The 27,888-nt window shown below is 41.4% G+C and overlaps 1 protein-coding gene across 14 annotated transcripts in view; it reads left to right on the forward strand.

Annotated features, from left to right (window-relative positions):
- PITPNC1 (phosphatidylinositol transfer protein cytoplasmic 1) overlaps window positions 1–27,888 on the forward strand; it is a 196,360-nt gene that overhangs the window by 152,859 nt on the left and 15,613 nt on the right. For 11 of the 14 annotated variants that reach the window (XM_043496323.1, XM_043496317.1, XM_043496320.1 and 8 more), the window contains 3 exons: window positions 4,060–4,155; window positions 24,374–24,529; window positions 26,306–26,369. In XM_043496323.1, the coding sequence (XP_043352258.1) occupies window positions 4,060–4,155; window positions 24,374–24,529; window positions 26,306–26,369 (316 nt within the window). The remainder of the gene's footprint in view (window positions 1–4,059; window positions 4,156–24,373; window positions 24,530–26,305; window positions 26,370–27,888) is intronic. The other 3 variants (XM_043496326.1, XM_043496324.1, XM_043496325.1) reach the window with 1 other exon arrangement.

The raw sequence follows: 27,888 nt of genomic DNA on the forward strand, positions 1-27,888 counted from the left end.
GCATGTGGCCTGATAATAAGATTCAGTTACTTTATATTTAAACAGCAATTTTAAAGAAAGCCTACATAAAAGCTTGAGGACCTGAAGAGTTAACTAAAATCACAGTCGCTTAGGGAGAGGATTTCTCCTGAGTTCCTAAGAGGCACAGCACAGAAAACACAGCTCAGAGGGAGAGGGGGCTAAGATGGTTTTAAGCCACCTTTGTGCCCTCCTGATCCTGAGCTGCTCTGGGGGCCTTAGTTACAGCAGCTTGTCTCCAGCTGCCTGTAGGGCATAGCGCTGTTCAGAATCTCCACAGTGCTGCATGCTGCAGCTCCACACCCCAAACCCCTCTTTGTCAAAAGCCCTGCCCTTGGCATGTCCCCTGTGTCAGGGCTTGCGAGGGGGCTCCCCAGAAGAGGGCCTGTCTGGATTCTGCCATTCCTGGGCTGGGGGAATCCTCCCTTGGCCAGATCATGGCTTATCGAGCCCCTTTATACTGCTCTAGCCCTTTCACCCAACGTAAAGGGGCCGGATTGGAGATGAGGATTGTGCCCATAATCTTTTTTTATTTTTCTATTAATGCAATGTTATTAGGGAGAATTAAATGCCTAGTGGTTATAAAATACTACCTTGTCCCCCTTGTGCATAGGTTGTACAGTATTATTTATTATTGAGCATGGAGTTGGAGCTAGGACAGGCTTTGCTTATGAAGTAGTAGTAGATATAGGAACATTCAGTTCCTGATTCAATTACACAGACTCAGTGCTGTTCATGGAAGGCCTGATTCTCACTTACACTAGGGCTCTTTTACGCTACACTGGCCGTGTGAAGAGGCCTTAAAATGGGCATACAGATATAACCACTATAAAGGGGTCTAAGTGTTATTGAGAACCAAGCCCAGGATCTAATACCATATCTAAGCACTGAAATCTTTCTTCTGTATATCACTGTTTAGCTAAATGCCAGAAATTTTTCAGCATGAAAGCTGGAATGCTCAGTTATGCTGTGCTATCAAATTGTGATTTCAAAAGTGAACCCCATTGCTTAATTATGGGGAGAGAATTTCTACCTTTGAGACAAGTACCTTTGAGACAAGCTTTTAATGTAGGCAGACAAGTACCCTCACAATTCACTAAGAAAGAATCAGAGATCAGCTCTGTTTAAAGCAGCACAAAGAACCATGGGACGTGACCCCAGAAGTCCTACTTTCTCACCTGAGTGAGTGAAGAACCAGTGTGGATGCAATCAAGTGGGAACACTTGAGCATGGCTTTGTACAATTGTATGGCTTTGTAGTCTAGCTGCTCACACCAAAATTGGGATAACCCAGGTGCTCCCACCTAAGAGTCAGTTGTTCAGGTTAACTCTGCAGTGAACACATACCCGAAGTATTCACTGTCAGATGGCAGAAACTGACAGTCACTACGACCTGGGCTAGATTTGAGCCAGAAGCCTAGGAGAGAAAAGGTGGTGGAGCTCACATTACATAGTAGAAAGAAAAGAAATGGGGGTAAATTGAAAAGCACTTGTTTTGGTTTCAGTGCCCTGTATGATCTTTCTTTGGGCATCTTCTTCTAACGTTGTCCCAGGGTGGTATTTTTTTTTTTGCATTTAAATTTGTTCTAAACAAACGACTTTATCTGGATACAAAATAGCCCAATTAAAATCTACTGTCTGTTCTTCTGTTATTTTGGGGGTGATTTAGTCTGACTGGGAAACTTCTCTTGAGCAGTTTTCATCCCTCTTGGAAAATGGAAGTGCACAGATGCTTGAATATTGCAGTAAAGTGTGCACTCTCTCTCTCTCTCTCTCTCTCTCTCTCTCAAAATGACCCTTCAGATTTAATAATATTTAACATTCAGCCTTTCTACAATTTCTTCTTTATTATGAAGGATACAAAGCATTCTTGTCATTCACTCTCTGCACACTTGCAAATAGAGCTGCACAGATTGGGAGCCTTATGTTTCTTTTTGTGGGCTTTAATCTCTTTTTTTAAACTTTTTAATTTCTCCATCCTCTTAATTTTGATTGCAAAAGCAATCAAATCATCCCCCCTGTGGGCTTTAAGAATATCCTGGAGTATTTGGCTAGATGAGGCAATAAGAGAATTAGACCTAAAAAAGAAATCAATCTTGTGCTCTAATGACTTCTTATTTTCCACTGCTGATAAAACTAGGAGATTAAATCTCTATCTGCAAATCTTGTGAGGACATTCTAAGAAAAGAACATGGACCAATGATTAGATGACAACTTGGGCTAGTAATGGGGAGCCAGGACATCATGCAGCCAACTTTTGGAGCTAAGGAAATGGTCTGTGTTCTAATGGCAAATTCTAGAGGTGGAGGAGTAATGGAGATGGAGAGGGATATAATCTCTTCCTCCTAAATTAACCCTCTGAAGACTGTACATTTTAGGTGCATTTTTAACCATTCACTTGGCTGACAGTCTAGCAAAGGCCAGTGCTTTAATTGAACAGCCTCCAGGCATCTGTCCACCTGACCTCTTTCTAACTTTTTTTAAATCGAGAAAAAAAATTAAATGTTTGTGATTTATAGGTTCTACTCGAAGACTGAGCCTGCAACATCTCAAGTACACAGCTGAATGGACAATGTCAGATTAAAATACATATTTTTAAGAAAGTTTCTTACCTGCGTCACTAATAGCAACCTGTTAAGAATTTACAAACTGGCTTAGCTCAACCTCCTCCCATAAATTGGCTCATTTCCAGTCCCTCTTTCATTATGAATGCTGTATATTGAATAGTTATGTTTCTTGAAGAAATACCAAACTGGCAGTCTGGCTACTGAGTAGCGCTGCATTTTGTATCCTTATATCAAATTAATTGTCCCACTGGGCTGAAATTAAATGGAATTAACTTTTTTATATGTTCATTAAATGTATTTTTCACGCAAGGGATATATATATTTCCTGAAAATGTTAGCTGTAGAGCATGGTACTACTCAGGTAAAACACACTCTTGGCCAGTTCTTGTCCTTGAATGTGCATGCTTGGCTCTCCTGGCTTTAAGACTGCCTTACCCGGGCCACCATTTTGTGCCCACAAAACATTGCAGACACAGCATACGTTATTGAAATGCCCATGTAACTGATTTGTGGGCACACTCAGGTAGTTAGGAATTGCCTAAGTTGTACATGCAAATAATCGTGGTTCCAAAAGTGCACCTCCAATATGTAGGTGCAGAAATAGAGCCTGGCCTTTCAAAACCTGGTCCTAAAGGATTTAAATCCATAGGAGCTTCATGAATACACCTGAGAGCAGAACTTTATCCTGTGACTTTACGGTTTCCTCAACCTTTTAATCTGTAGGATTCAGCCAGAATCCTGAGTCTCAGTATAACAGCAGAGTCGAAGCTTTGTCTCATTTCATACACATGCACAGATACATTTCATCGTTGTCCCGAAAGTAGAATAACTCTTCTAGAAAGAACAAAAAAAACTTGAGTCTGGAAAGTCAGCTTTTCCATTGATGGTGATATCTGGCCCAACAATTAGAGAAGGCAACATAAATAATAATCCCTTGACGAAATAGCTGCTTTACCCAGAAGTCACTAGGGGCTGGATCCTACAAAGATGTGCAGAGTGACATGGAAAGGAATGGACTGAGCAGAGCAGCAGCAAGAGGCGCTAAGCAGGGTGTACTGTTAAATACAGTCCAATGCCTCCTGGCTTGAAGCAGGAGTAATTAAATACCCCAAAACGATGGCTGCTGAACACTCCTCTTAAGCAGCAGTTGGATCCTGCTTAGGAATGTATTGCTTGTTGTTTGCCTCCTCGGTCACACCCACTTTCTCCCCTGGGCCTCATTGCATGCTCTGGCACGTGTACAGGGCCTCTGGATTCTGCAGATGACTTGGCATTATGTGGAACATGGAGTGCTGCTGCAAGCGTTCCAAGCATGAGGTCAGATCCCTCTGCACTATGCGCTCTGCTGTTCTACAAGCCATTGGCTCAGCCCCTCACAATGCCTCGTAACCACTATTGCAGCTGGAACTGTCCTGTTGTAATATTGCAGCTGGAACTGTCCTGTTGTAAAGTTAAAGTTTCTTTAAATCTTGCAGATTTTTGACAACGAAGCCAAAGATCTTGAGCGAGAAGTCTGCTTTATTGATATTGCCTGTGACGAAATCCCTGAGCGCTATTACAAAGAATCGGAGGTAAGAGTATGAAACAGTGAAGAAGGAATGTAGCCTAGAGTTCATTTGTCACGGGTAGGATTTTTTTCCCACGTATCTGATCCCTGTTGCAGAACCCAGGTGGTGTTCACTGGGAGCTTCAGAGAATCCCCCACTGGAGTGCTAAAATGTTGACCAGATTTCTCTTTGTACTTTGAAAAATATGTTATTTTTCTTCAAAAGCATCAGAGAAGGCTTATAAAGAATACATGCATTGCTCTGCAGTTTGTTTACAGGGAACAGACACACTTCAGGTTGATCTTTGTTTGACATGGTATCCATATGCAAAATGTGTGGATCTCTTTTAAGATCTTAAGATGTTCATATAAATTATAAAAGGTACTCAATGTGGCTGTTTCATGTATCTGGAAGAACAGGGATAGGAAAGGGTTCTTAGGACTCAAACTAGTTTTGTATTTTCAAATAAAATTGTGCTCGTCATTAGTCTAAAAATGTTGGCTAGTGCTATAGATTATAGAGGGATCTGGAAGTGACCCCTGTATTTTGGTTGCCTAACAATTTCCATTATAAAAGATACTTGCATTCTTTTATTTGAGAAGCTCTTAAATCTCCACTGTTTACAACAGGCCTTTGATATTCAACAGGGGAAATGTTCTGAGGGTGGAGGAGTGCCTTGTCTTTGTTCTGTGAAATTCCATTTGACTTGTGTTGTTATAAACGGTTAAAAATCACTATTTTCTTTCTCTTGCTTGCATTCCTTAGAAAGCATTGGCAGCCTGCCTAAATAATAACTAACACCAATATTCTAAGGCCAGGCTGCTGCAGCACATGTTTTATTGCGAACACCTGGGAGCAACATTAGGGGTGAGGAAAAAGAGCTGAGCTGGGCTCCTCTCCACCCCTGGGCCCAGCATAAGACCCCAATGGACCAGGTCCCCCTCTGGAGGCACTACATTGGGCAGGAACCCCTACCCCCACCTACCAGGAGCAGCTTCCCCTCCATCCACCCTATAAATCTCCCCCAGACCCATCATCTGGTCCCATTATGGGGAACCTCATGGGGCAGGAAGTTCTCAAATTCCACCGTGGGGGGGAAGGGGGAGAGAGAGATTCATGGGCCAGGCGCATCATCCCCTTGGCCATCCCCTAGATCCAGTGCTTTGGCCCACTGGTTCATCTACAGCTGCTGCTGCTGATAGCTAGTCCTGTAGCTCAGGTGGCAGCAGTGTGTGCTGGGGTACTGAAGGTTCAGGCTGCTGCTGATTCATAGATGTTATAGTCAGAAGGGGCCATTATGATCATCTAGTCTGACCTCCTGCATAACACAGGTCATAGAATTTTGCCAAGTGATTCCTTTTTCAAGCTCATGACTTTTGCTTAAGATGCATGCTGAGAAATTGTTACAATGCACATAATATAATTACATATAAAATAACTATGCTAAAAGAATATTGTTAATGTTGCAAAGTCAAGCACTTGAAAGTTGGGAAATGCCAAGTTTACAGTTGCCTGGGCAACTTTAATTCTGCCCTCTTGTGCACTGCATATGCATTATAGTAGAGTAATTATAGGATAACATACTATTTTTCTATAGGATCCCTGCTTTGTTTGGGGCACAAGTTCAAAGTACAAAGGGGCTGAATTAAGCTTGCATGAGCAACCATAAATCTGGCATTTCCTAACATTCAAATGTTCAATGTTATAACCTAAATGCTGTTTTTTTTAACATAGAAAAAAAACTATGTAATATATAGGGTGAGATTTTCAAAGAACCCTAGGGGAGTTAGACACCCAAAACTCATTGGAGTTCAATGAAGACTGAGCGCCTAACTCTCTTAAGCTTCTTCGAAAATTTCAACCATGTGTTTCAATAATCAAAAGTGTGCCTGAAAGACTCCCTCCTTTAGGTGAATGCAATTTACAGCTGCAGAATTAGCACCCACCCTTCAGTGGCAAGTGTGAGCACTTGAACCTCACACCACCTAACTGCAGGCTCAAAACAGGTAACTAGAAGGAGAACTACTTTGATTCATGCCTGCTGTTCATTCTGGAGGCACAATTTGCTTTTGCAGAAAGGGAGGTTGGACCCAATAATATCCTCTTAGCAGGGGCGGAGCACAGTGGCTGTTTAACAGTGCACAACAAGACTGCACAACTATTTTTAGGATAGAAAATGAAGAACTGTCAGTGGAAATATTTGTATAAGATAGGAAAAACTATATTTCATACTCTGAATGCCATATGTTACATCTCCTATTTATACTTCCTATTGAAATTTTTATAATACATTACTGATCATAATACAGGAGGTGAAAAATGGTATTTCTAACAGAGTGAAAAATAAATATATTGTAGAGTAAAAGCCATCTGTTGTGTACTGAAATCCATGCTATATGTCACCTTGTGAAATGACTCACCAGCCTCACATTATCCCATGGTTTTCCAGTACCATTTAGGAATAACAGCTGCAGAGAACAGACATGCAGTTAAACTGGCCAGTATTTGGCTGTGTTTTACGGAAATCAAGTTATATTTTTTCATCTCAATATGCATTTCAAGATATTATAAACATAAAGATAACAAATAGCTTTTAAGCTTTTCTTATGGTTCCTTAATACCCAACTATTAAATTTCATTTTGAAAAGGGTTTATGTTACAATGCAGAAAAACAACTTCATATTAACTCAGTGAAGTTTCAAAGACCATGTGTTATGTTTCAAGGACAAATCTATGACTCTGATTCCAAGCATATTGAGATTTTTTTTGCATGTTGTTAAACAACAAAAATAGCCCAACAACTGCTATGTTTCTCTCAGAGCATGAACGTAATTTATACAGAGACCATAGAAGTTTCTTCAACAATTAATAAAATACTCAGAACTAAGATGTCCATCATTCCTATTTAAGGGGGGACGGTGTCCTGTACTCATTTAAAAAAAATACAGTGTGCATTTGGTAGTTGGTAATGAATTTGTAATAACTGATTCAGTACACTCAAAGGTTTCCAAGTTATGTTTTCACATTTTCATATGAAGAATATGGACCAGATTCTCATTTACACTATGGCTCTTTAGTCTACCCTGGCAATGTAAAGGGGCCTTAAAGAAGGTGTATATATAATTTCTGCCCATTTTAAGGCTCCGTTAGCATAAAGGGATCTTTTAGTATAAATGAGAATCTGGCCCTTTGTATTTTTCATAGCACAATTAACAGTGTTTCTACTAAAAACAGATTGATGTAAAATTTTCAGAGATTCAAAGGGATTTTTCTACACAATTTACAACCTACAGACCAGATTCTCCTCTCACTTGATGCAGCATTGAGTCTTCTTGTAATATGTCAGTGTTTATTAGACTGTTTGTATAGGTGGATCATTATTCCGGCGCTAGTGTGATCAGAGAAAATTGCACTAACAACATACTTTTTCTTATTAGGCTAATATTTGTGACTCAAACTGTTTATTTTTAGCTCTGAGGCATTCAGCTTTCCTTTCTCACCTTCCCCCCAACTTTGTAAATATCATAAATATTGCAGGGGCCTCTGCATGAAAAGCCCCTTTCTGCAATTTGAGTGTGCCCTTTCTTTGAGTTTCTGTTTATGAACCAACCCATGGATTATGGACCAAATCTTCTCCTGGTGTAAATGCACACAGCTGCACTAATTTTAGCAAAGTTCAGAAAAGCTGGACCTATTTGTGTTACACATAAAAATTATATTCTTCTTAATAATATTAATACCAACATTGCAGTTGTACCTAGAGGCCCCAGTGAGAAATCAGGAGTCCTGTTGTGCTAGGCGCTGTACAAACAAAACAGATTTTCCCTGCTCCACAGAGCCCACAATCTAAAAGAGGTATCAGTCAAGTTAAAGAGATTGTATTTTCCCTTGCATTGCACATCACATAGCAGTGATTTTCACATAAACAATAGGGCCAAAGCTGCAGAAGACAGGTCTTTCATGTACATAATCTCCCATTGGAGTCATGCGGTACACTTTGATTTCTGCTGTAACTAAACAGGGGAGATGTGTTTTGTGAAAACAGGACAAAAATTGAAGTGCGGGGGGGAGGGGAAGTGTAATTCATGTAACATACATCTGCTGCCCTCCTCTTCCAAGGCAACAAACATAAGCTACAAATTGAAGCGTCAAAGATATAGTTACCCAGGGGCCACATGTGCTGAAAAGCTGTTATCATTTCACACAGGAACATCCTAGAGGATGTCTACCAATGATTGTTCAGGACAATCTTGAGTGATCTCTTGGCCAGAGCCATCTAAATGATCCTAATCCATTTAAGAATGACGGTCTCATCCCCCAGTGTTTGCAAAAAAGCACTTAAACAACTACTGAATCACAAAAGGATTTTATTAACGATGGCAAGCACAAACATAGCCAGATCCTCAGCAGGTGTAAATTGACTTCAAAGAAATACAGTGATTGGCACCAGATGAGGATCTGGCCCTTTCAAAAGGAAGATTTATTTTTATTGCTGTGAAGCACTCATGTATTTTGGGGATAGGTGCAAAAAGAATTTTATAAATAAATAAAATGTCTACAGTATTAATGGATTATGTATATTAGATAACCACTGGATCAGCCAAACCCCACAATCTTCCCTTCCTGCCTTTTTTGCACTCATATACTGAGCATTGTAAATATCCAAGGCATCTGAAAAAGGTCTATCTAAACCCACATGAGCCTGCATAATCACAAGGGCTGAACATGCTCACAATTCTGTGTATGCAAACATGCTAGGAAAACCACTAAACTTTGCAATGAGAACTTGGGTGATCTCATAGATCCAGCATAAGAAAATGGGTTGATATCATTCCATATATAACTCTTAATGAGACTCAAAGGACCAAATTCAGACTGGGTGCAAATAAGTGCAACTCTGTCTGAATTTGGCTCATACATTTGTTCAGGAACTGATTCAGTTTGGACTGGGGGGGGGTCTAGCTATTACATTCAGGCCTCTTCACTTGCACCTCTATGTCTTCCCTGGAGTTCTTCTTATCTACAATTATTGGTGATGATACTCTGTGCATTTCTCATCATTATACCTTTTGCTGCCACCTTCCTGAGTGGCTATGACTTCACATATCACATTTCGATTTAGAGCAGGGGTTCCCAAACTTGGTTTATGGCTTGTTCAGGGTAAGCCCCTGGCGGGTCGTGAGATGCTTTGTTTACCTGACAGGTTTCAGAGTAGCAGCAGTGTTTGTCTGTATCCACAAAAAGAAAAAGAGGACTTGTGGCACCTTTGTTAGTCTCTAAGGTGCCACAAGTCCTCTTTTTCTTTTTGTTTACCTGAGCGTCTGCAGGTACAGCCGCTCGCAGCTCCCAGTGGCTGGTTCACCCTTCCCAGCCAATGGGAGCTCCGGAAAGCAGTGGCCTGGGGTGTTTAGATGTGAGGTTCATTTGTGAGGAAGTCTGGCTCCAAATCCAAATTTAGTGGCTTGTCTTTATCTCTGTAATGTGCCATGTATGTGTGTGTGTGCGTGTCCAAATCTATATCTATATGTTACGTAGAATACAGCATAAGGAGTTGTGCATAAAGGTTTTATTAGCACTAGCATTGGATGATCTTCATAATTCACTTGTGAGTTCACATGACCAGTCCAAACTCATGCCAACTATACCACAGTATCATGTATTCCCTGTATTTGTGTATTAGACATAAATGATGCATTTATCTGAATTTTTGAACAGAGGAGCTGAGCTACTGCTTGAGAATGAGAGCCTCAAATGAGCCATTCACATAAACAAAGCTTATGCTCTAATAAATTTGTTAGTCTCTAAGGTGCCACAAGTACTCCTTTTCTTTTTGCGAATACAGACTAACACGGCTGCTACTCTGAAAACATTTACTGTAGCTATGAACTATTATGCAAAATGTTCTTTACCACCTTATTTAAATTCTCAGATTAACTATGTTTCATTTCCTGTTTATAGCGAAGTGGCTGAGGTTGGGGGACAGAGAGTAAGCTTTTCAAATTCAAATAGAAAGATTTTATGCAGCTGCCACAGTTCTCCTTCAATTTCTGTTTAGTGTAAAACAGCTGTGTTTTAATGGGTCCAACTTGCCCCTGTTAGGGTGTTTTTAGAATAACTAAACCTTCATTATACCTCAGGCACAGAGAATGATGACATTTTAAATATTACAGTTGCTTCAGCTCCCATAGTGAAAGTGTGTTCAATTGTCAGTATAGTAATTCAGCTTGGGTTAAGCAGAACCAAGTGAAAATCTCCCTGTAGTTACTAACACCAGTTGAGTAGCTTGTAGAATGTCTGGCTGGATTACCATATGTCCTCCATGTCTGCCACAGCTATGTTGTTTTCTGATGGTGACTGCTGGGTCTGAGTTTAGGGCCATTCCCATTTTTATCAATCATTTTTTGTCATCTCAGCTTTTTAAAGTGTCAGAGTGGAAGAAAGAAAACAACATGTTCTCTTTATAATGGAAACTGTTCAGTTAAGAGTTTCTAATACAGAGAAGTTTCATGAAGCATAGCAAAGCCTGTGCTCAGTGGCAGAGCAACAAGGGACCAAATGTCTTTGTTCTGTTCCCAGTTGCACCTATGTCCAGAGCAACTGCGTTAACTCATATGGAATTACTCCAGATTTACTATGAAGTAGTTTGGAGCAGATGTTGATCTAATATCCTTGAATCCCTTTTCACTTTACATATCAATCACTGTGCTTGTCTACTGGAATAAATATATTGCAATAGCTATTCTGGAATAGTTCCCTGTGGATAATCTATTCCTGAATATAAGCTTTGCTTTGTGAGTGGAGTAATTATTCCAGAATAGAGTAATAATTCTGGAATAAAGTCACTTTTATTCCAGAATATTGTCTACACAGAGGAGTTATTCTGGAGTAGCTAAACTATACCAGAATAGCTATTCTGGTATAGTTATTCTAGTCAATTTCCACTGTGTAAACAAGACCATATTACTAGAGATGGTCTGTAGGCTATACTCCTATGCCTCCGAACCATGTGTTATTTAATACATTTTTAAAAATAAAATAAATATGTATTTGCCTTATAGCAGAATTATCTTGACATTTGGGGTAATGCAGTATTTATCTAGCAGCCTCAAAGAAATTATTTTTATAAACTTCAAATAAAAAATGAAATATTTTAAAAATGAAATACAAAATTTACAATTAAAATACACTAGTAGGAGTTTGCGTTGACATAGCCTTCTGGAGCACCGTATGTACAGTATGAAATCCAAAGCCTACTCATCACAGCTGGTGATGAAATGCCATAGTTCAAAATACATAGTTCAAAATACAATCACAAAGAATTAGTTCTGAAATGCTAGATCGAACAAACTGATCTTTAATTTAGGACTAAAAAAAAATTAACTTCATGTCAAATATTTGTTGGTAGAATATTCCCTGGTAGGAGTTTAAGAAAAAGAATCCACACACCAGAAAGAATCTTTGTCTTGAGGCATCCAAAAAGCTACCTGTAGGAGGATAAAAAGGTGCAGTATTAGCCCACTGCCCTTTCATTTCTGGAGACTAAATCCTAGTTCATCACAGGGGATATGAGTTGAATGTGCCCATCCTAGCTGCCTGGGAATATTTTTCCACATTACAAAACAACCAAACAAACAGCAATTAATGTTCAAGAGAGTCCCAAGAGTAGACTAGGAGGAATGTTTCTAGTACAGAGCTGAGAGAGCCATATAGGCCCAGCACTGGGTGCTGCAGGTCAGGATTGGTGCATTGGCAAGGGCCAGGGATAAGCTTGCACATAAAGACTTGTAGGTAAATAGCAAAACCTAAACTTGATCTGATGTCTTCCTGACAGCCAGTGCAAGAACTTAGTTTCAGAGAAGTGTCTTGATTAGATTTAACCTATAATCCCTCCCCTGAGCTGTTGCTGATAAATCAGTTTACTCTTGCCTTGGGACCTATAGGTTAAGAATGTAAGAGGACAGACAACATTTTAATGCCTGCTCTATTACACCAGTGCTACTCAACTGTCTTCAATGGGTTTGGAATGTTGGCCTTAAAATGTTGTCTGCCCTTCATATTCCTAACCCTACTGTTTAATGTCTTAAAATCAGAATATAGCCCTGTGCGTTTTATTGGGTTGATCTGGCCATAACAACTTTGCGAGTTAATGATGAGTGTAAGCTTTGTAACAATATATCTTTTGAGAAGAACTCACACAGAAATCTGGGATTTATTTTTTACAAATAGCAAAGTATTCTTTCATCCAAAAATTGCACAGTGTACACTTCAGCACAGCAAAGCCTTTGTATGAGCCTTGTTCCCTTAAACACTGAAGTCATCTAATCATTTAACCTTAGGTCAAACATAGCATTCAGAATTCAGTACCTCAGTGTGTTCCTTTCTAGAATATTCATCAACCAAAGTATACGGATGGTTTAGAAAATCCTTCCCCACCTCTCTCAATGCTTGTCAGATATAATTTACGAGGCATGCTCATCTGACAAAGTCATTTTGCTAGGGAAAGGCACAAATTGCTCTGTGTTTGCAATACATTGTATTACCAAGTACAAAGTGCTCTAAAAACAGCACTTTAGATATCGAGTGCTAACAAAGCAAAAATATTGCTGCCTCTGTGCTTGATTTACACTAGGATCCAAAATACATGGATCCAAGAGTGTAATGATTGTCCTTTCAAGGAGTATTTTAAATCAATTTCTAATTACATTTGGAAAAGAGATTCTCTGTAGTGCCCAAAGAAACATTCAGATGAATTCCTGATTTTTCTGAATGAGATGAGCACTTATAAAACAGAAAGGTAAGTTGGGGTTCTCAGGACAAATTTTTGTGGCCTCAGAGTGCGATCACCAACTCTTGCTGGAGGCCGCTCTCACACTTCTTCCTAAAATACTTAATTAGCTTTAGGAAAAGCAAATAAATATACACATCCAAATCACTGTAATTTATTTATTGCTAGCTAGCAAGTCTGTTGTGAAAAGTGACATTAATGAACATACAGGTATCACTTTTCACAGCAGACTTACTCAGCCCAGGCAAGACTGGGGACAAATTAAGCTCTGGATGGGGGGCTAGGGGAGGCAGTGGGGACCAGGGGTGATGGGTGGGATGGGGGGTTAGGGGATGCAGTAGGGGGCTGGAGCCCACAGCCCGAAGCCCCATGGCCGGGGGACAGAGCCCGGGGATGAAGCCTGAAGCTGTGTGGCTGGAGCCTGGGGCCTGCTGCCACACAGCCAGAGCCCAGGGCTGGAGCCTGAAGCCCCACGGTCAGAGCCTGCCGCCCCACCACCTCAGGGCTAAAGCCCAAAGCCTGAGCCCCATTACACCTGGGAAGGTGGGGAACTCATTGGCTGCCTGCTCCTACAGCGGTGTGCCCCAGGTATCTCCAGATGGGGGTAGGGCCCAACTCCTGCTGGCGGCCCCAGCAAGCAACACCAAGGCAGTGCATCCAGGAGCAACAAGGAGGAGGAGGGGCTGCTATTTTGCCACACACCCCCAATCAGAGCCCAGGAGGCTGTGGCTGCAAAAAAAGTCCCTGGTGGCCTCATTTGAGAAATATGAATATTGAGAACACTTAGTGTAGAAGCACCTGAAGTACAGGTGCAAAAGATCTGTAGTTCATCACAACATTCCCTGCATTTAGTCACTGGGGGTATAGTTCTCAAAAGTACCAAACTCCCAGTTTCTAAAGTGCCTTAGTCACTTAGGAGCCTAAGTCCTTTTGAAAATCAATGAAACTTTTGAAAATCAATTTTGGTGCTTCTGAAAATGGGATTTAGGCTCCTAAGTCACTTAGCACTTTTGACAATATTACCCGTTGTCTATATTTTAGGATGGTGCATTATGAAAATGTCATACAGGCAGGAATGGTTACCTGAAGAACTGAAAAGAACTCCATTAATTTGTATCTGCTTAATTTAATATTTATTAAAAATGGCACAGTCCAATAGCAAGACATTTTCTTGGTCAATTATTATCTTTTGTAAACCAAACTGACAGTGTAAGTAATCTGGTTGAATTTACTTTGCTCAGCTAGCTCTCTGGATGTCCTGGGTAATGAAGACTAGTAAGGTTGCTATTATTAATTATTATTATTAGACCAAGGAGCCAGGGCCCCACCTTGACCAGAGTGGGGTGGCGTAATGGCAGAGCCCCTTCCCAGCTGGCATGACAGAGGGGTGGTTGAGCCAAATTTGAGTGAACGACATTGTGACCTAACACTCAGGACAACAATGTGACTCACATTTGGACCTGTCACCCTCCATCAGAATAAGTGGCATTGTAATCTGGCACATGCAATTGCAATGTCATTCAAATTTGAGGGGCTAGGCAGATTAACCTGGGCCCTCCCTCTGAGGCAAAATTCTGATCAGAGGCCTCTTTGTATACAAAGAGGTATATTTTTCAAAAGGGCCAAACCTGGCCACCTTTCTGCAGATGCAATTTGTGATTGCAAAATGGATTGTGAATGCAAATCAGAATACGTGGCTTTTGTGCTACCTGATTTCTGCTCTCCATCATGTTGCTGGAGGAGCTTGTCCTCAGATTTACAAGAGCAACCCAATTGCAGGAACAAACTGCACCCCCAGAATGGAAGCTGCTTTTTTGAAAATTTGATTCAAAGCATCTGGAATGGTACTCAGTACCTGTGGCTTGATTCAAAGCACACTGAATTCAACAGAAAGATTTCTAAGGACTTCAAAGAACTTTGGATCAGGCCCTTAGATACTACAGTGAGGGGAGCAATAGAACTACAACTGAAGACAGATAGTTACTTTCCTCTGTAAAACACTTGCACCCTTCCCAGGTGTGAGACCAAAGTTAGCAAACCCTGGGATAAATTTTCAGGGGTATGGACAGAAAATTAGACTCACAATTTTTCCTCTTCTTACTGGAGCTGTGCTCCTTTGGCCACATTATTCAGTTTTTTACTCAGTCCTCAAACAGGCAAAACTCCCACTGAATTGAGTACCAGCCTTGCCTGAGTAAGGACTAATTGCTGAATAATGTCTTTTGGATTTGACCCTTTAATTTCCCAGCACTCATTCTTAAAGGTGCATCATGCGAAATCTGTACATTAATGTTTTCTTAAAGGAAGGATTTCCCGTAAAAGATTTGGCACTTCTTGAGCTATGCAGGTTGCCTGTCCAGGTCTATCATCACCTGGCACCTGTGCTTTAAGCACTCCAGCCAATTTATGACTAGTCCTTCAAACAGATGGGAGTGATTAAAGACAGCCAAGAGACCATCTGTGAGCATCCATTGTGGTCATTGTTAAAAGGATTCTGAGCCAGGAGCAATGCAGTAGGCCTGTTTGTGGACCAACAGCTAAAGAGTCTTCATCACTAATCTAGATGTGTGCTGAGTTAACTTTCCAAAAGAATAAAATGCCTTTTGTGACCTCCTGATAACTGTTATGGTTTGAGCAAAATACAAATCCTATCTGAATTAGATATTCAAGCAATTTAGATGGTCATTGTTTAGTTTGCTTTGATAAGCTATGGAAACTTTGATATTGAGCCAAATTCATCGCTGAGGTCATTCTGTTGACTTTAATGGAGTTAATGGCTTTGGAACTTTTTATCTAGAGGTTTGCTGGGGATGGAGGAAATAAATTATTATTTATATAGTACTATAGGTAGAAACTATATTATTTTTCATTTATTTTTAATGTGGTAATGCCTAAAAATCCCAATCAGAACCACTGCTCCATTATATGAGGCACTGTATACACACAAAATGAAAAGACAGTCCCTGCCTTAAGTATATAAACATAGAATTCTTTAAGGTAACTTCCGGACTCAGTAACCCAATGTGGCAGATAAACTTCTAGTTTATCAGCCTGAGAAATACTGGACCAGAAGTATTACAGGAAATAAGATGTTATCCAGGTCAGACAGACCCTACCTAAACATTTCATTTTAGAGCAACCAGCAATGGTCCACTTTTAGAGCAGGAAGTTACTCATTGATATCAAAGAAACATCCACGCTGCTAATAAGAACCATAGATACCTAAATTGAAAAAATGTTTAATAAAAGAAAATTGATCAATGATCTAGGCATCCTGCATCTGGAAAATAATATTTGACATAGTACAAAGTATATTGTTAAAAACATGAAATAGTAACTGAGAAATCTTCATTTGCTTTACCTTCCTCATGAACCTAAGTGATCATTGGGGCTTAAAACTATAGATTGCATGTATGGGACAACGTGACTCTCAGCACTAGTTGATATTAGCAGTTATCAACTTATTATAACATTACTCTTCTCCACTAACATAGAACTAGAGATCATTTGAAATCACATGAAAATTCCTTAAAGGAATACAGGGCAAAAATTTCAAAAGTACATAAGCAATTTAGGCTCCTAAATCCCATTTTCAAAAATTACGTAGGCACTTAGAAATCTAAGTCTCATTGAAAGTTCACAGGATTTAAGCTCGTAAGAGCCTATGCCACTTTTGAAAATGGTATTTAGGCTCCTAAGTCACACAGGTACTTTTGAATATTTTATCCAAACTGTTTAATAATGTGTGTTGACATTGTGCATAAACAGTGTAAATTTGCTGAAAGATGTAGATTACGGATGGCAAAGGACAATCAAAGTGAATGAAGTCAGTGGCAGGATAAGCTCCTATCAATCTAAATAACAAAGTCACCAAGTACTAACACTAGGGTGTCTATATTAGATGAGCCATTGTACTGTTATTACTAAATCTGCTTCTGAAGTAACCAAAGGGAGTCTGGTGTGACTAAATGGTTGAAGAATGATTTCAGGCCAAGATCTTCAAAAATAACTAGTGATTTTGGGCACCTAACTTAAGACTCCTTGAAGGAGCCTGATTTCCACAGGGCAGGTGCTCCATATTTTCAAAATATCATATCCCTTTAAGGTCTTCCAAATTGGGCTCCCAAAAAACTGAGGCATGCAAAATCCCTAGTAACTTTTGAAAATCTTGATTTTAATAAATTATTATTTGCCATCTCATCTCCTAGATCACCTTTGTAGCTGTTACGTCTTAGCATGCAAATATGTAATTATGTGTGAGAATGTGAATAATGCAAAACCTTCTTTTCAATGTCTCCCATAATACCAAAAACATCCTATGAACCATAGCACAGTGACTAACTCAATGCAACTAGAATTTTCACGTGAATTTTGCTTGACCTCTTTAGAAAAAAACAGTTACTCACCTTCTCATAACTGTTGTTCTTTGAGATGTGTTGTTCATGTCCATTCCAATCAGGTGTGCATGCGCTGCATGCACAACAACCGGAAGATTTTTTCTCTAGTAGTATTCATAGAGTCAGCCTGGGCGCCCCCTGGAGTTAAGCCTTCATGGCGCCCAGTATAGGGCCCTGCCGACCCAACCCCCCATCAGTTCCTTCTTGCCGGCTACTCCGACAGTGGGGTAGGAGGGTGGGTATTGGAATGGACATGAACAATATATCTCGAAGAATAACATTTAAGAGAAGGTGAGTAACCATTTTTTCTTCTTCGAGTGCTTGTTCATGTCATTTCCAGTCAGGTGACTCCCAAGCCCAAGTTCCAGGGTCGGAGTTGTCTCCTGATTGGAGCACTGCTCTACCAAAAGCCACGTCGTCTCTGGCCTGCTAGATAATTGCGTAGTGCGCAGTGAAAGTATGTATGGAGGACCACATCGCCACTCTGCATATTTCCTGGGTGGGAACCTGCACCAGGAATGCCATTGAAGAGGCCTGAGCCCTGGTGGAGTGCGCAGTAATTGGAGGAGCGGGCACCCCTGCCAGGCTGTAGCACTCATGGATGTGGGACTTGAACCATGAAGAAATTCATTGAGAAGAGACGGGAAGACCTTTCATTCTGTCCGCCACTGCCACGAATAACTGGACAGACTTTCGGAATGGCTTCGTTCTCTCGATGTAAAAGGCCAGGGCTCTGCCATCCAATGAGTGAAGCCTCTGCTCTCTGCCACTTGAGTGCAACTTAGGATAGAATAGTAGGAGGATGATGTCCTGGTTAATGAGAAATTGGGAGACAACCTTCAAGAGGAAAGCTGGGTGCGGCTTGAGGTGCACCCTGTCCTTATAGACCATGGTGTAAGGAGGCTCTGATGTTAATGCCTTGAGCTCCAACACCCTCCTGGCTGAGGTTATTGCTACCAGAAATGCCATCATGTATGAGAGATAGAGCAGGGAGCACATCGCCAGTGATTCAAAGGGCAGATCCATCAGTTTAGAAAGGACGAGGTTGAGGTCCCAAGCTGAGATTAGTTGCCTGACCTGTGGATATAGCCTGTCGAGACCTTTCAGAAAACGACTGACCATAGGGTTGGTGAAGACCGACCCACCATACCTGGATGGAAGGCTGAAATGGTGGCCAGGTGAACCCTTACTGACGACATGGACAAACCTTGATGCTTGAGATGGAGGAGGTAGTCCAATATAAGCAGGATAGTGGCAAGAGTCAGAGATGAATGATGCTGTGCCGCCCAGATTGAAAATCTCTTCCACTTGGCAAGGTAGGTAGCCTTGGTCAGGGTCGGCTCTAGGCACCAACTTTCCAAGCAGATGCTTGGGGCGGCATTTAGAATGGGGCGGCAGTCCGTGTCCTGCGGTGGCAATTGGGCGGCAGCTCCGCCACTGTTCCCGCCACTGTGGCTTTTGGCGGCAGCTCTGCCACTGTTGCGGAGGCAGCAATTCGGCGGTGACTGCTTGGGGCAGCAAAATTCATATAGCCGTCCCTGGCCCTGGTGGAGAGTTTCCTACCGTCTAGGAGGACTTGTCTAACCCAGTCCAAGCAGGCAAGCTTCATCGGGTTCAGCCATGGAGCTTCCATGCCATGAAGTGCAATGACTCAAGGTTCGGGTACTGAAGGCATCCATGTCCTGAGTTATTAAGTCCAGGAAGAGCGGCAAGGTGATTGGGGCTTCCATGGACATTTCCAGAAGCGATGTGTACCAGTATTGGCGGGGCCAGGCTGGAGCTACCAGTATCGCCAAAGCTTGTTCCCTCCATATTTTGAGGAGTACCTTGTGAACAAGCGGGGTGGGCAGGAACACGTAAAGGCTGACACGTAAAGGCCAACATCATCGCCAGTTTGCCCACAGAATGTACCAGGCCCGGAACTGGTGCTGGTGATCTCTCGCCTAGGAAGTGAGGGTGGTGCTGTAAGCGCCAAAAGGTCCACTGCTGCCTCGAGTGTCTCTGGTGTAGAGAGGAGCTGGAGGTCTTTGTGGCGGCGCGCCAGTGAGCAGTGCTGGTCTGGACTCAACTGGATCCATCTCGGGGCAGGAGTCAATGGAATCCCCACCGAATGGGTACCCGATAGGGGCTTGTTGGCCAACTGGTATTTATACCTGGCTGGGGAGTGCCCTCTGTCAGCCTTTTTCCTTTTGTGGGGCACCGGGGAGTGCGACTGGTGCCTCACCGATGTCTGGGGCCTGTAGGCGGAGCCATGGCAGTGCCAAGGGTCTCTAGCAGAGTCCTTCTTCGGCACCGGTTCGCACATGGACGGTACTGGAGCATTGTGCACCAAGAATGCAGCACTTGAAGTCGGATCCGCCACACCCGGCTCTGACTGAGGACGAAGTGCTGCCTCCATAAACAACACTCGGATGCACTCCTCCATGTTTTTAAGAATCCCGGGGCAAAAATTTCTACAGATTTTGCACTTGTCTCTAAGACGCCCCTCGCTTAGACACTTCAAGCACGTAGTGTGCAGGTCACTTTTTGCATAAACCTGCCACAGTCCGAGCATGGTTTAAAGCCCAGAGACCAAGGCATAACCCAGTGCCGGGGAAAAACATCGGTGGGGGGGAACCCCCGAAGGAAAAAACTACTACACTAACGCTAACACTAACTAACTATATACACTAACACGCGCTTGCTGAGGCAAGAGCAACAGGGAGTTCCAGCTAGCCATCACAGGTAGTAAGAAGGAACTGAGTGGGGGTTGGGTCGACAGAACCCTATTTTGGGCGCCATGAAGGCATGACTCCAGGGGGCATCCAGGTCGACCCTACCGATACTGCTAGGGGAAAAATCTTCCAGCTGTCGTGCATGTGGTGCACGCACACCTGTTTGGAATTAACATAAACAAGCACTCGAAGAAGAATATTTATTTACTGCATGCATATTGTGTCAGAATATTTGAAATCATTCTACATTATTGCTGTAAACTGTTTCTAAATTCAAGGATCCATCTATTAGAATTCCACATCTTACTTTTTTTTATTGAACTGTTTGCTTCAGGCAATTATCAGTTATATAACAATTTTTTTCAAATATCTAGAACAAGCTGAGGTCAAGCTTTATTGAATGAGAAGATGGGCAAATAATATGTGACACTGATTTGTGATATGAAGTCATATGTTACTCTGTTATGTGCTGGAGCTGATTTGTTTTTTATGGTGCTCTAGGGTTGAAAGCAGAGAATATTGCACTCACATTTAGAGAAGGATGTGAAAGTAATGATTTTCAGAAAGATGGCAAGAACATCTCTTCATTTGAGCCTGGTTAACAAAAAAGGTTCCTGGTAAAGCTTCAGTTTATGTATCAAATCACAAGCCAAGTCATTGGGGCTAACTATAAACATTAGAAAAAGAATACTACCAAGTGAGAGAGAAGCTCACAGTGAGTGGCAGGAAATACAAACAGAGTAGTCTCACCAGTTTGCCTCTTCCCTAGCTCATCCTCATTTAGCCTCTTATTCAGGACATCAACTGAAGCTTGTGCTTAAAGTGAAGTGCATATTTAAGTCAAGTATCAAAGGGGTAGCCGTGTTAGTCTGGATCTGTAAAAGTGGCAAAGAGTCCTGTGGCACCTTATAGACTAACAGACTAATAGGTCACAGAGGTCTGTGAAAGTGAGAGATTGTTGTCCAGGATGGGTTGTACAATCCACACTTTCACAGACCTTGGGAGGCAGGCCAGTCCTCGCCCACAGACAACCTGCCAACCTGAAGCATATTCTCACCAGCAACTACACACCGCACCATAGTAACTCTAACTCAGGAACCAATCCATGCAATAAACCTTGATGCCAACTCTGCCCACATATCTACACCAGCCACAACATCACAGGACCTAACCAGATCAGCCACACCATCACCAGTTCATTCACCTGCACGTCCACCAATGTAATATACACCATCATGTGCCAGCAATGCCCCTCTGCTATGTACATCAGCCAAACTGGACAGTCCCTACGTAAAAGGATAAATGGACACAGATCAGATATTAGGAATGGCAATATACAAAAACCTGTAGGAGAACACTTCAACCTCCCTGGACACACAATAGCAGATTTAAAGGTAGCCATCCTGCAGCAAAAAAACTTCAGGACCAGACTTCAAAGAGAAACTGCTGAGCTTCAGTTCATTTGCAAATTTGACACCATCAGCTCAGGATTAAACAAAGACTGTGAATGGCTAGCCAACTACAAAAGCAGTTTCTCCTCCCTTGGTGTTCACACCTCAACTGCTAGAAGAAGGCCTCATCCTCCCTGATTGAACTAACCTCGTTATCCCTAGCCTGATTCTTGCTTGCATATTTATACCTGCCTGTGGAAATTTCCACTACATGCATCTGGGTATTCACCCACAAAAGCTTATGCTCCAACATAAGTCTGTTAGTCTATAAGGTGCCACAGGACTCTTTGCCGCATATTTAAGTGTTTTTCTAAATAGTATGGACTTAAGCACAAGCTTTCCTGGATCAAGGCCTCAGGGAGTAGGGCACAGCTGAACTTGATTTTGAGTGTACATTAAAGGAGTTGTATTGTAAATTCATTATTACTTCCCTGTCCTTATTCATTTGAAAATGAACATTGAATGGTGAATCCTGTCCAAGATTGCCAAGGTGCAATTAGCAGGTATAGACATAAGGCCAGATACATAAAAATTAACAAACAAATGCAAATAAACAGCAACTAATCTCTAAGTGTTTCTTGTTTATCCTACCTAAACCAAGGGCATCTTTTTGTGTTGTTTAAAATAAACCCTGAAGACAAGTTGGCTGTCTTCTCATGACCACATCTCCAAAACAACCATATTTTTAAAATACAGTTTATTACATGGGCAATGAGTTTGGAGAACCTGAAAGCGATTTCATTTTAAGAATCAATACTGGATGTAATGTCTTTGCTTTCAATAGCAATTGGTGTCTTGGCTTCACTGTCCCCTCAAACTATATATTTAGTATCATACTTCTTGGCTTTCCTTGACTTACTGGAAAATCAAATAGCTGATGTTGAAATTACAGTGCCTTCAGGGTTTTGTCCATGTTACTGGAGGTTCCAACTTGATAAAGTTTCATGATCAACTGGTAATATACAAGTTAGTTTAGAATTTACAATGGCATTGTCAAGCCCTTCAAACAGATGATGTACACTTGTATGCTTTACCATCTGTTGATTATATCCATAATGTGGTTCTCTCATAGGCTTAAAACTTGCTTCCTCAACCTCAGAGACAGAGTTCTTTATAATTTTTCAGTGCTCCTAGTTGGGTTTGAACATTAGAACCCTGGTTCTTCACTGCCCTCATGACTTGTGTTGTCATTGACATCTCCGCAGAGTGCATGTAATATGCTACCAAATTGGGATTGTAGCATTTTATGGCTTCTTTGCATTCACTTTGCACACTTATAAATGAATACACAAGGTCTAAGGCTGTAGATGATAAGGCCTTTGATAAATTCATAAAGGAGCACACAGGTGAGTAACTCTGCTTCCAACACATAGATAATGAAGCTTGGCTGTGTTGGGTTTTTTGGGTTTTTTCACCCTTGACTTGTTTCTGTTTATTAACCATCCAAATGATTTGCTGAGTCCAGAATAAAATGCAGGCAGGATTTATGTATATAGTGTCTTCAAACTGGAGGGTGTACTTCCCAAATCGAGGAGATCTACCCATGCAAACTGATTGAGCAAGAGCTAAAAATAAGAGCATAGCCACAGTGATGTGAGTGGCAGAAGGCATTAGCCAATCTGAGTATGTGCCTAATGTCTCAGACAGGTATACATTTGGGACAGCTAGTCCCTCCGACCACTTGTACTGTCACTATTACACATTTTATTTTTATATGCTGGCTCTAAAGTGCAGACATACAGCACAATGGAATCTCTGCTTTCCCTTCTCTAGTTTCTTTACACACGATGTGTACAAGAGTTTTTGTAATTTAAAAAAAAAAACACATTGGATATTTCCCCCTGCCATTACATTAACTTTAAACTTCCAATAGTTAGTTGGTTTATAGCTAAGGATGAGATTCAACAGGAGTCATCCCATCTGGCTCCCTTGCTGCTCCAGGTTGAGCAACGCCCTGCATTTTCACGTTAGTGCATTACATTGAGCTAACTCCTGCAGTGGGTATGGAAGAAGAAGAGTGCAGTCAGCCACAGATCTTCACACAAGTAGTGATGCATGCAAAGGGGCTGTCCAGCTGACACCCTTTGATGGCCCACAAGAGTCTGCTGGCAGATCTGCCATGTTGTGTGGGTGTGATATGCCAAAAGAGATATGGTTTTCAGGAATAGGGATGTAGCTGGACCACTGTCAGGTGTGTATGTATGCCGCCAACTATAGAATACGCTAGTAGGTCTCATTGGAAATAGACCTGTTGCTCCTTGAGCAATAAACAGTGCCTCATAGTGCATTGTACTAAAATGACCTGTAGCATCATGCCCTGCTATGGCCCAATGTCTTTTGTGCCCAATGAGCTTCACAGCATCACCAAGTATCTACTGCTGCCATCAATGCACTGGCTTTTGGGTAACAGACCAGGATTTGGCCTCATGTATCTTATTATATCCTGCCATTCATTTAAGCAAATTGTGTTATTTTTACTCAGCCTTGGTCTACACTGGGGAGGAGGAGGGGGGGAATCGATCTAAGTTATGCAACTTCAGCTACGTGAATAACATAGCTGAAGTCGACGTACTTAGATCGACTTACCGTGGTGTCTTTGCCGCGGTGAGTCGACTGTTGCTACTCCCCCGTCAACTCTGCCTGCACCTCTCGTGGCAGTGGAGTACAGGAGTCAACGGGAGAGCGCTCGGGGGTCGATTTATCACGTCTAGACAAGACATGATAAATCGATCCCCGCTGGATCGATCGCTGCCCACCGGTCTGGCAGGTAGTGTAGACATACCCTTAGTGTTTATTAGCATGGTTCCATTGTGCCTTAAAACAGACAATTAACAAGCTAGCAAATGGGGACTTTTCAGCCAAGGTTTTTCAATCGTGGTTCTCCTTGCTTTGCAGGATCCTAAACATTTCAAGTCAGAGAAGACGGGGCGAGGCCTATTAAAAGAAGGCTGGAGGGAGACACACCAGCCGATCATGTGCTCCTACAAACTGGTGACTGTGAAATTTGAAGTCTGGGGACTTCAAACTAGAGTAGAACAATTTGTACATAAGGTCAGTGAATGCCTATATGCTGTTATCTTGCACAGGAGTAGGGCTAGAGCACAGGTGGAACTAGAGCATTATCCTGACCTGCACATGAATAGGACTAGAGATGGGCTGAGCCAGGAAGTTCAGGTTTAGATCTGGTTCCAAACCTCCTTAACATTCAAGGGTGATTGGATCTGGGGGTTTTCATGTGTCAATTAAAGAGAAGAGGCCCAGCTGTAAAATTAATCTCTGGATACAAACTTCCCCAAAGGCTCGAGTTATTCAGATCCAAGGCTTAGTTTTTCGCCCATCTCTGAGTACAGCCAGTAATAACATTTCCAGTGCTGTGATCCTTGTGTGGGCAGAATTAACAACATCCTTTCCCAAGAGACCTCCACTGCTGGTAAAATAATATTTGTGCCAATGACAACAGCTTTATTGTGACAATTTTGAGCTGTTAGATGAATACAATACAACGTTTCTAGACTGAAATATTTTTTTCCTGTCATTTCATTACTTGAAGCTTTTAAAGTCTGTATTGCACTTTATCAGCAGTTCATTTAATTTTACCACAATTAAACAAACACTGTGGGTCTCACTCTGACCTCACTCACTCTGATTTTACACCATTGACATCAGTGTAGTTACTCCCAGTGTACTGAAAGCGAAAGCAGAATGTGAAGCCGAACAGTTACTTCAGTTTGATAGCTCTATTGGCTTTAATGGTTATCTATCGGATGCAGTAAAAGCTCATTAATTCTCATTATGCTAATCTGCCAATCTCATAATACTAAAAACAAAAACCGTGGCAGTCTCAACCCACTCCTTAGATTTAGAGTCTGATTCTAACCTCAGTCTCACTGATGTAAATCAAGAGTGTCTGAATCTCTGAAGTCACAAGAGCTACACCAGTAAGAAACCAGTGTAAATGAGATCAGAATTGGACCATTAGCGTAATATTAAGCTATCACTGAATGAGAGTTTCTAGACAACTACGTTGGACTTACTGCAATAGTTCTGATGCCTTTTGCACATTCATCTGATTTCCTGAAGTTTAGCATGCTTGGCTCTCAAGTGTATATTATTGTTCATTTTCACTGGATGTGCAGTTCCTTCTTCTAAAACCAGATATCTCAGGGCATGTACAGAGTTCCAAGATGATAAAGCCACAGTTGCAAACATTTCTCCTATTCTGCAAAGCCCTCAGAATTCAATCCCTTTTTTATTAAAAAATGCCTGAATTTTTCATAAAGGTTTTGACTCTTGCTTTTTGGATAGGATTTTCTATATATTCTCCTGCCAAAGTTTTGTATATTATATTTTTCTTCAAAGATTTTTTTAAATTCGGTAATTATAAATGAGTAACCTTCACAGAATAACAACATCCAGGTTATCTTACAGCTTTCACAAGTGGTGGGAAAGTTATCCATTCCACTTGTCCAAATATTAATTCATTAACGATACAATTATCAAATGGTCTTCTCCAGGTATTTTAATGTCCAGACATTGGTAGAATTTTGGAAGGTTATTGACCTCTCATATGTGAAAAGAACTAACAGGTTCCATTTTAAGATAGAAGGGAAAGGAGTTCCAGTCTGCTTGCCCAAATATTAATATATTTGTTGTTCAGTTCCCAAATGTCCCCTTCTTGTGTATGTCACCATAGAACAGTGTAGAGTCTCAAAGTTCAGAGTGTTTTTGTCCTTCCACCCTATGGAGAGACCATGATGTTACTATAGTTTATTTTCTATAATGTTTTACTACACAAGATACTTTTAACCTTTTTTTCTTATCTCACAGGTGGTTAGAGATATATTAATGATTGGACACCGACAGGCTTTTGCATGGGTTGATGAGTGGTATGGTAAGTCATCTTCACAAAATTAACTTACAAAATAGCCTTGGAAAGGGCCTGATGGAAAACCCATTGAAATAAACTGAAAGACTCCTATTGGCTTTAATGGACTTTAGATGAGGCCCAAAATACACAGGGCCTTATTTCACCCCTCACTCTACATGCAAGTTTATGCCACAATAGCCACTGGTGGGGAAGGTGCATCCAGGAGGTGGGACCAGGTTGTATGGTCCATGTATTTTAGAGCATATGCCCCAGATCCAGACACTCCACATCTTCGACAGTTTAGTGCTGCCCCGTCAAGAATAATCTACATGAAAGACAGTGCATTAGGTTTGAATACAAGCCAATATTAATGCTGCTTTCATAGCACTAATGTGCAGTCATCTCCAACCTCCAAGCTCTTGGCCCATGTTATTTCCAACACAATTTCACCTTTTCAGGATGGGTTTTAAACTGTTAATATAAAATGTAATAAAAACCAGAACTAAAATTTCCTGTTTGAAAAACAAATAAACGTAATAGCTCCAATTGAAAACCTGCGGGCTCTGATTCAACAGTGGCTGCATACACAATTCCCACGGAATCCATGCTTCAGCTGTAGGAATAGGGACTTTGAATTTTACAGGGTAATTTCAACATCAAAATAGTTTATGACATTTTATTGCACAATAAACACACGGGTATTGTGCCATATACATACTATTTCAATAAAGGGTATGCATTATCCCAGATATTATAGATCAGTTTCTAAAACATTCCTGTAATATAGAATTGCAATTTAGAAATATATTTAAAAGAGACAAAGATAGATAGAACCACCTTGAGGTTCAAGGGAATACTGCCTTAAACTTTTCATGAACAATCTTTAGCGATTCTAAGTCCTGGTCTACACTGAAAAAAGTTATATCAGCACAGCTACATCACTCAGGCATGTGAAAAAACCACACCCTGATCAGCACAGATGTGCCCCATTGTAGATGCAGCTAGGTCAATGGAAAAGGACCTCTGTCAACATAGCTAAGACCTGGGCTTGGTCTACACTACATACTTACTTCAATGTAAGTATGTTGCTCAGAGGTGTTGAAAAAATTATAGTGACCTTAACCCCACACGTAGACAGCACTATGTCAGCAGGAGAGCTTCTCCTGCCAACATACCTACGACCACTCATAGAAGTGGAGTTATTAAGCTGACAGGAGAGCTCTCTCCCGTTCTTCATCAGACATGCTACAATGGCACTGCTGCACTGGTGCAGCTGTGCCAATGTAAGTTTGTAGTGTAGACCTGCCTCTGGTCTACACTAGAAAATTAAGTTAGTGTAATTACTTTCCTCAGGAGTGTGAAAAATTCACACCTCTGAGCAGTGCAATTAAGCCGACCTAACCCCCAGTGTAGACAGCACTAGATTGATGGAAGAATTCAACCTAGCTACAGCCTCTTGGGGAGGTGGATTATTTACGCCGATGGGAGTACCCTTCCTGTCAGCATAGATAGTGTCTACATTGAAGCACTGCAGCTGTGCAGC

The sequence above is a fragment of the Dermochelys coriacea genome, chromosome 14 (genome assembly GCF_009764565.3).
Source record: "Dermochelys coriacea isolate rDerCor1 chromosome 14, rDerCor1.pri.v4, whole genome shotgun sequence".
In the NCBI taxonomy this organism is placed as follows: Eukaryota; Metazoa; Chordata; order Testudines; family Dermochelyidae; genus Dermochelys; species Dermochelys coriacea.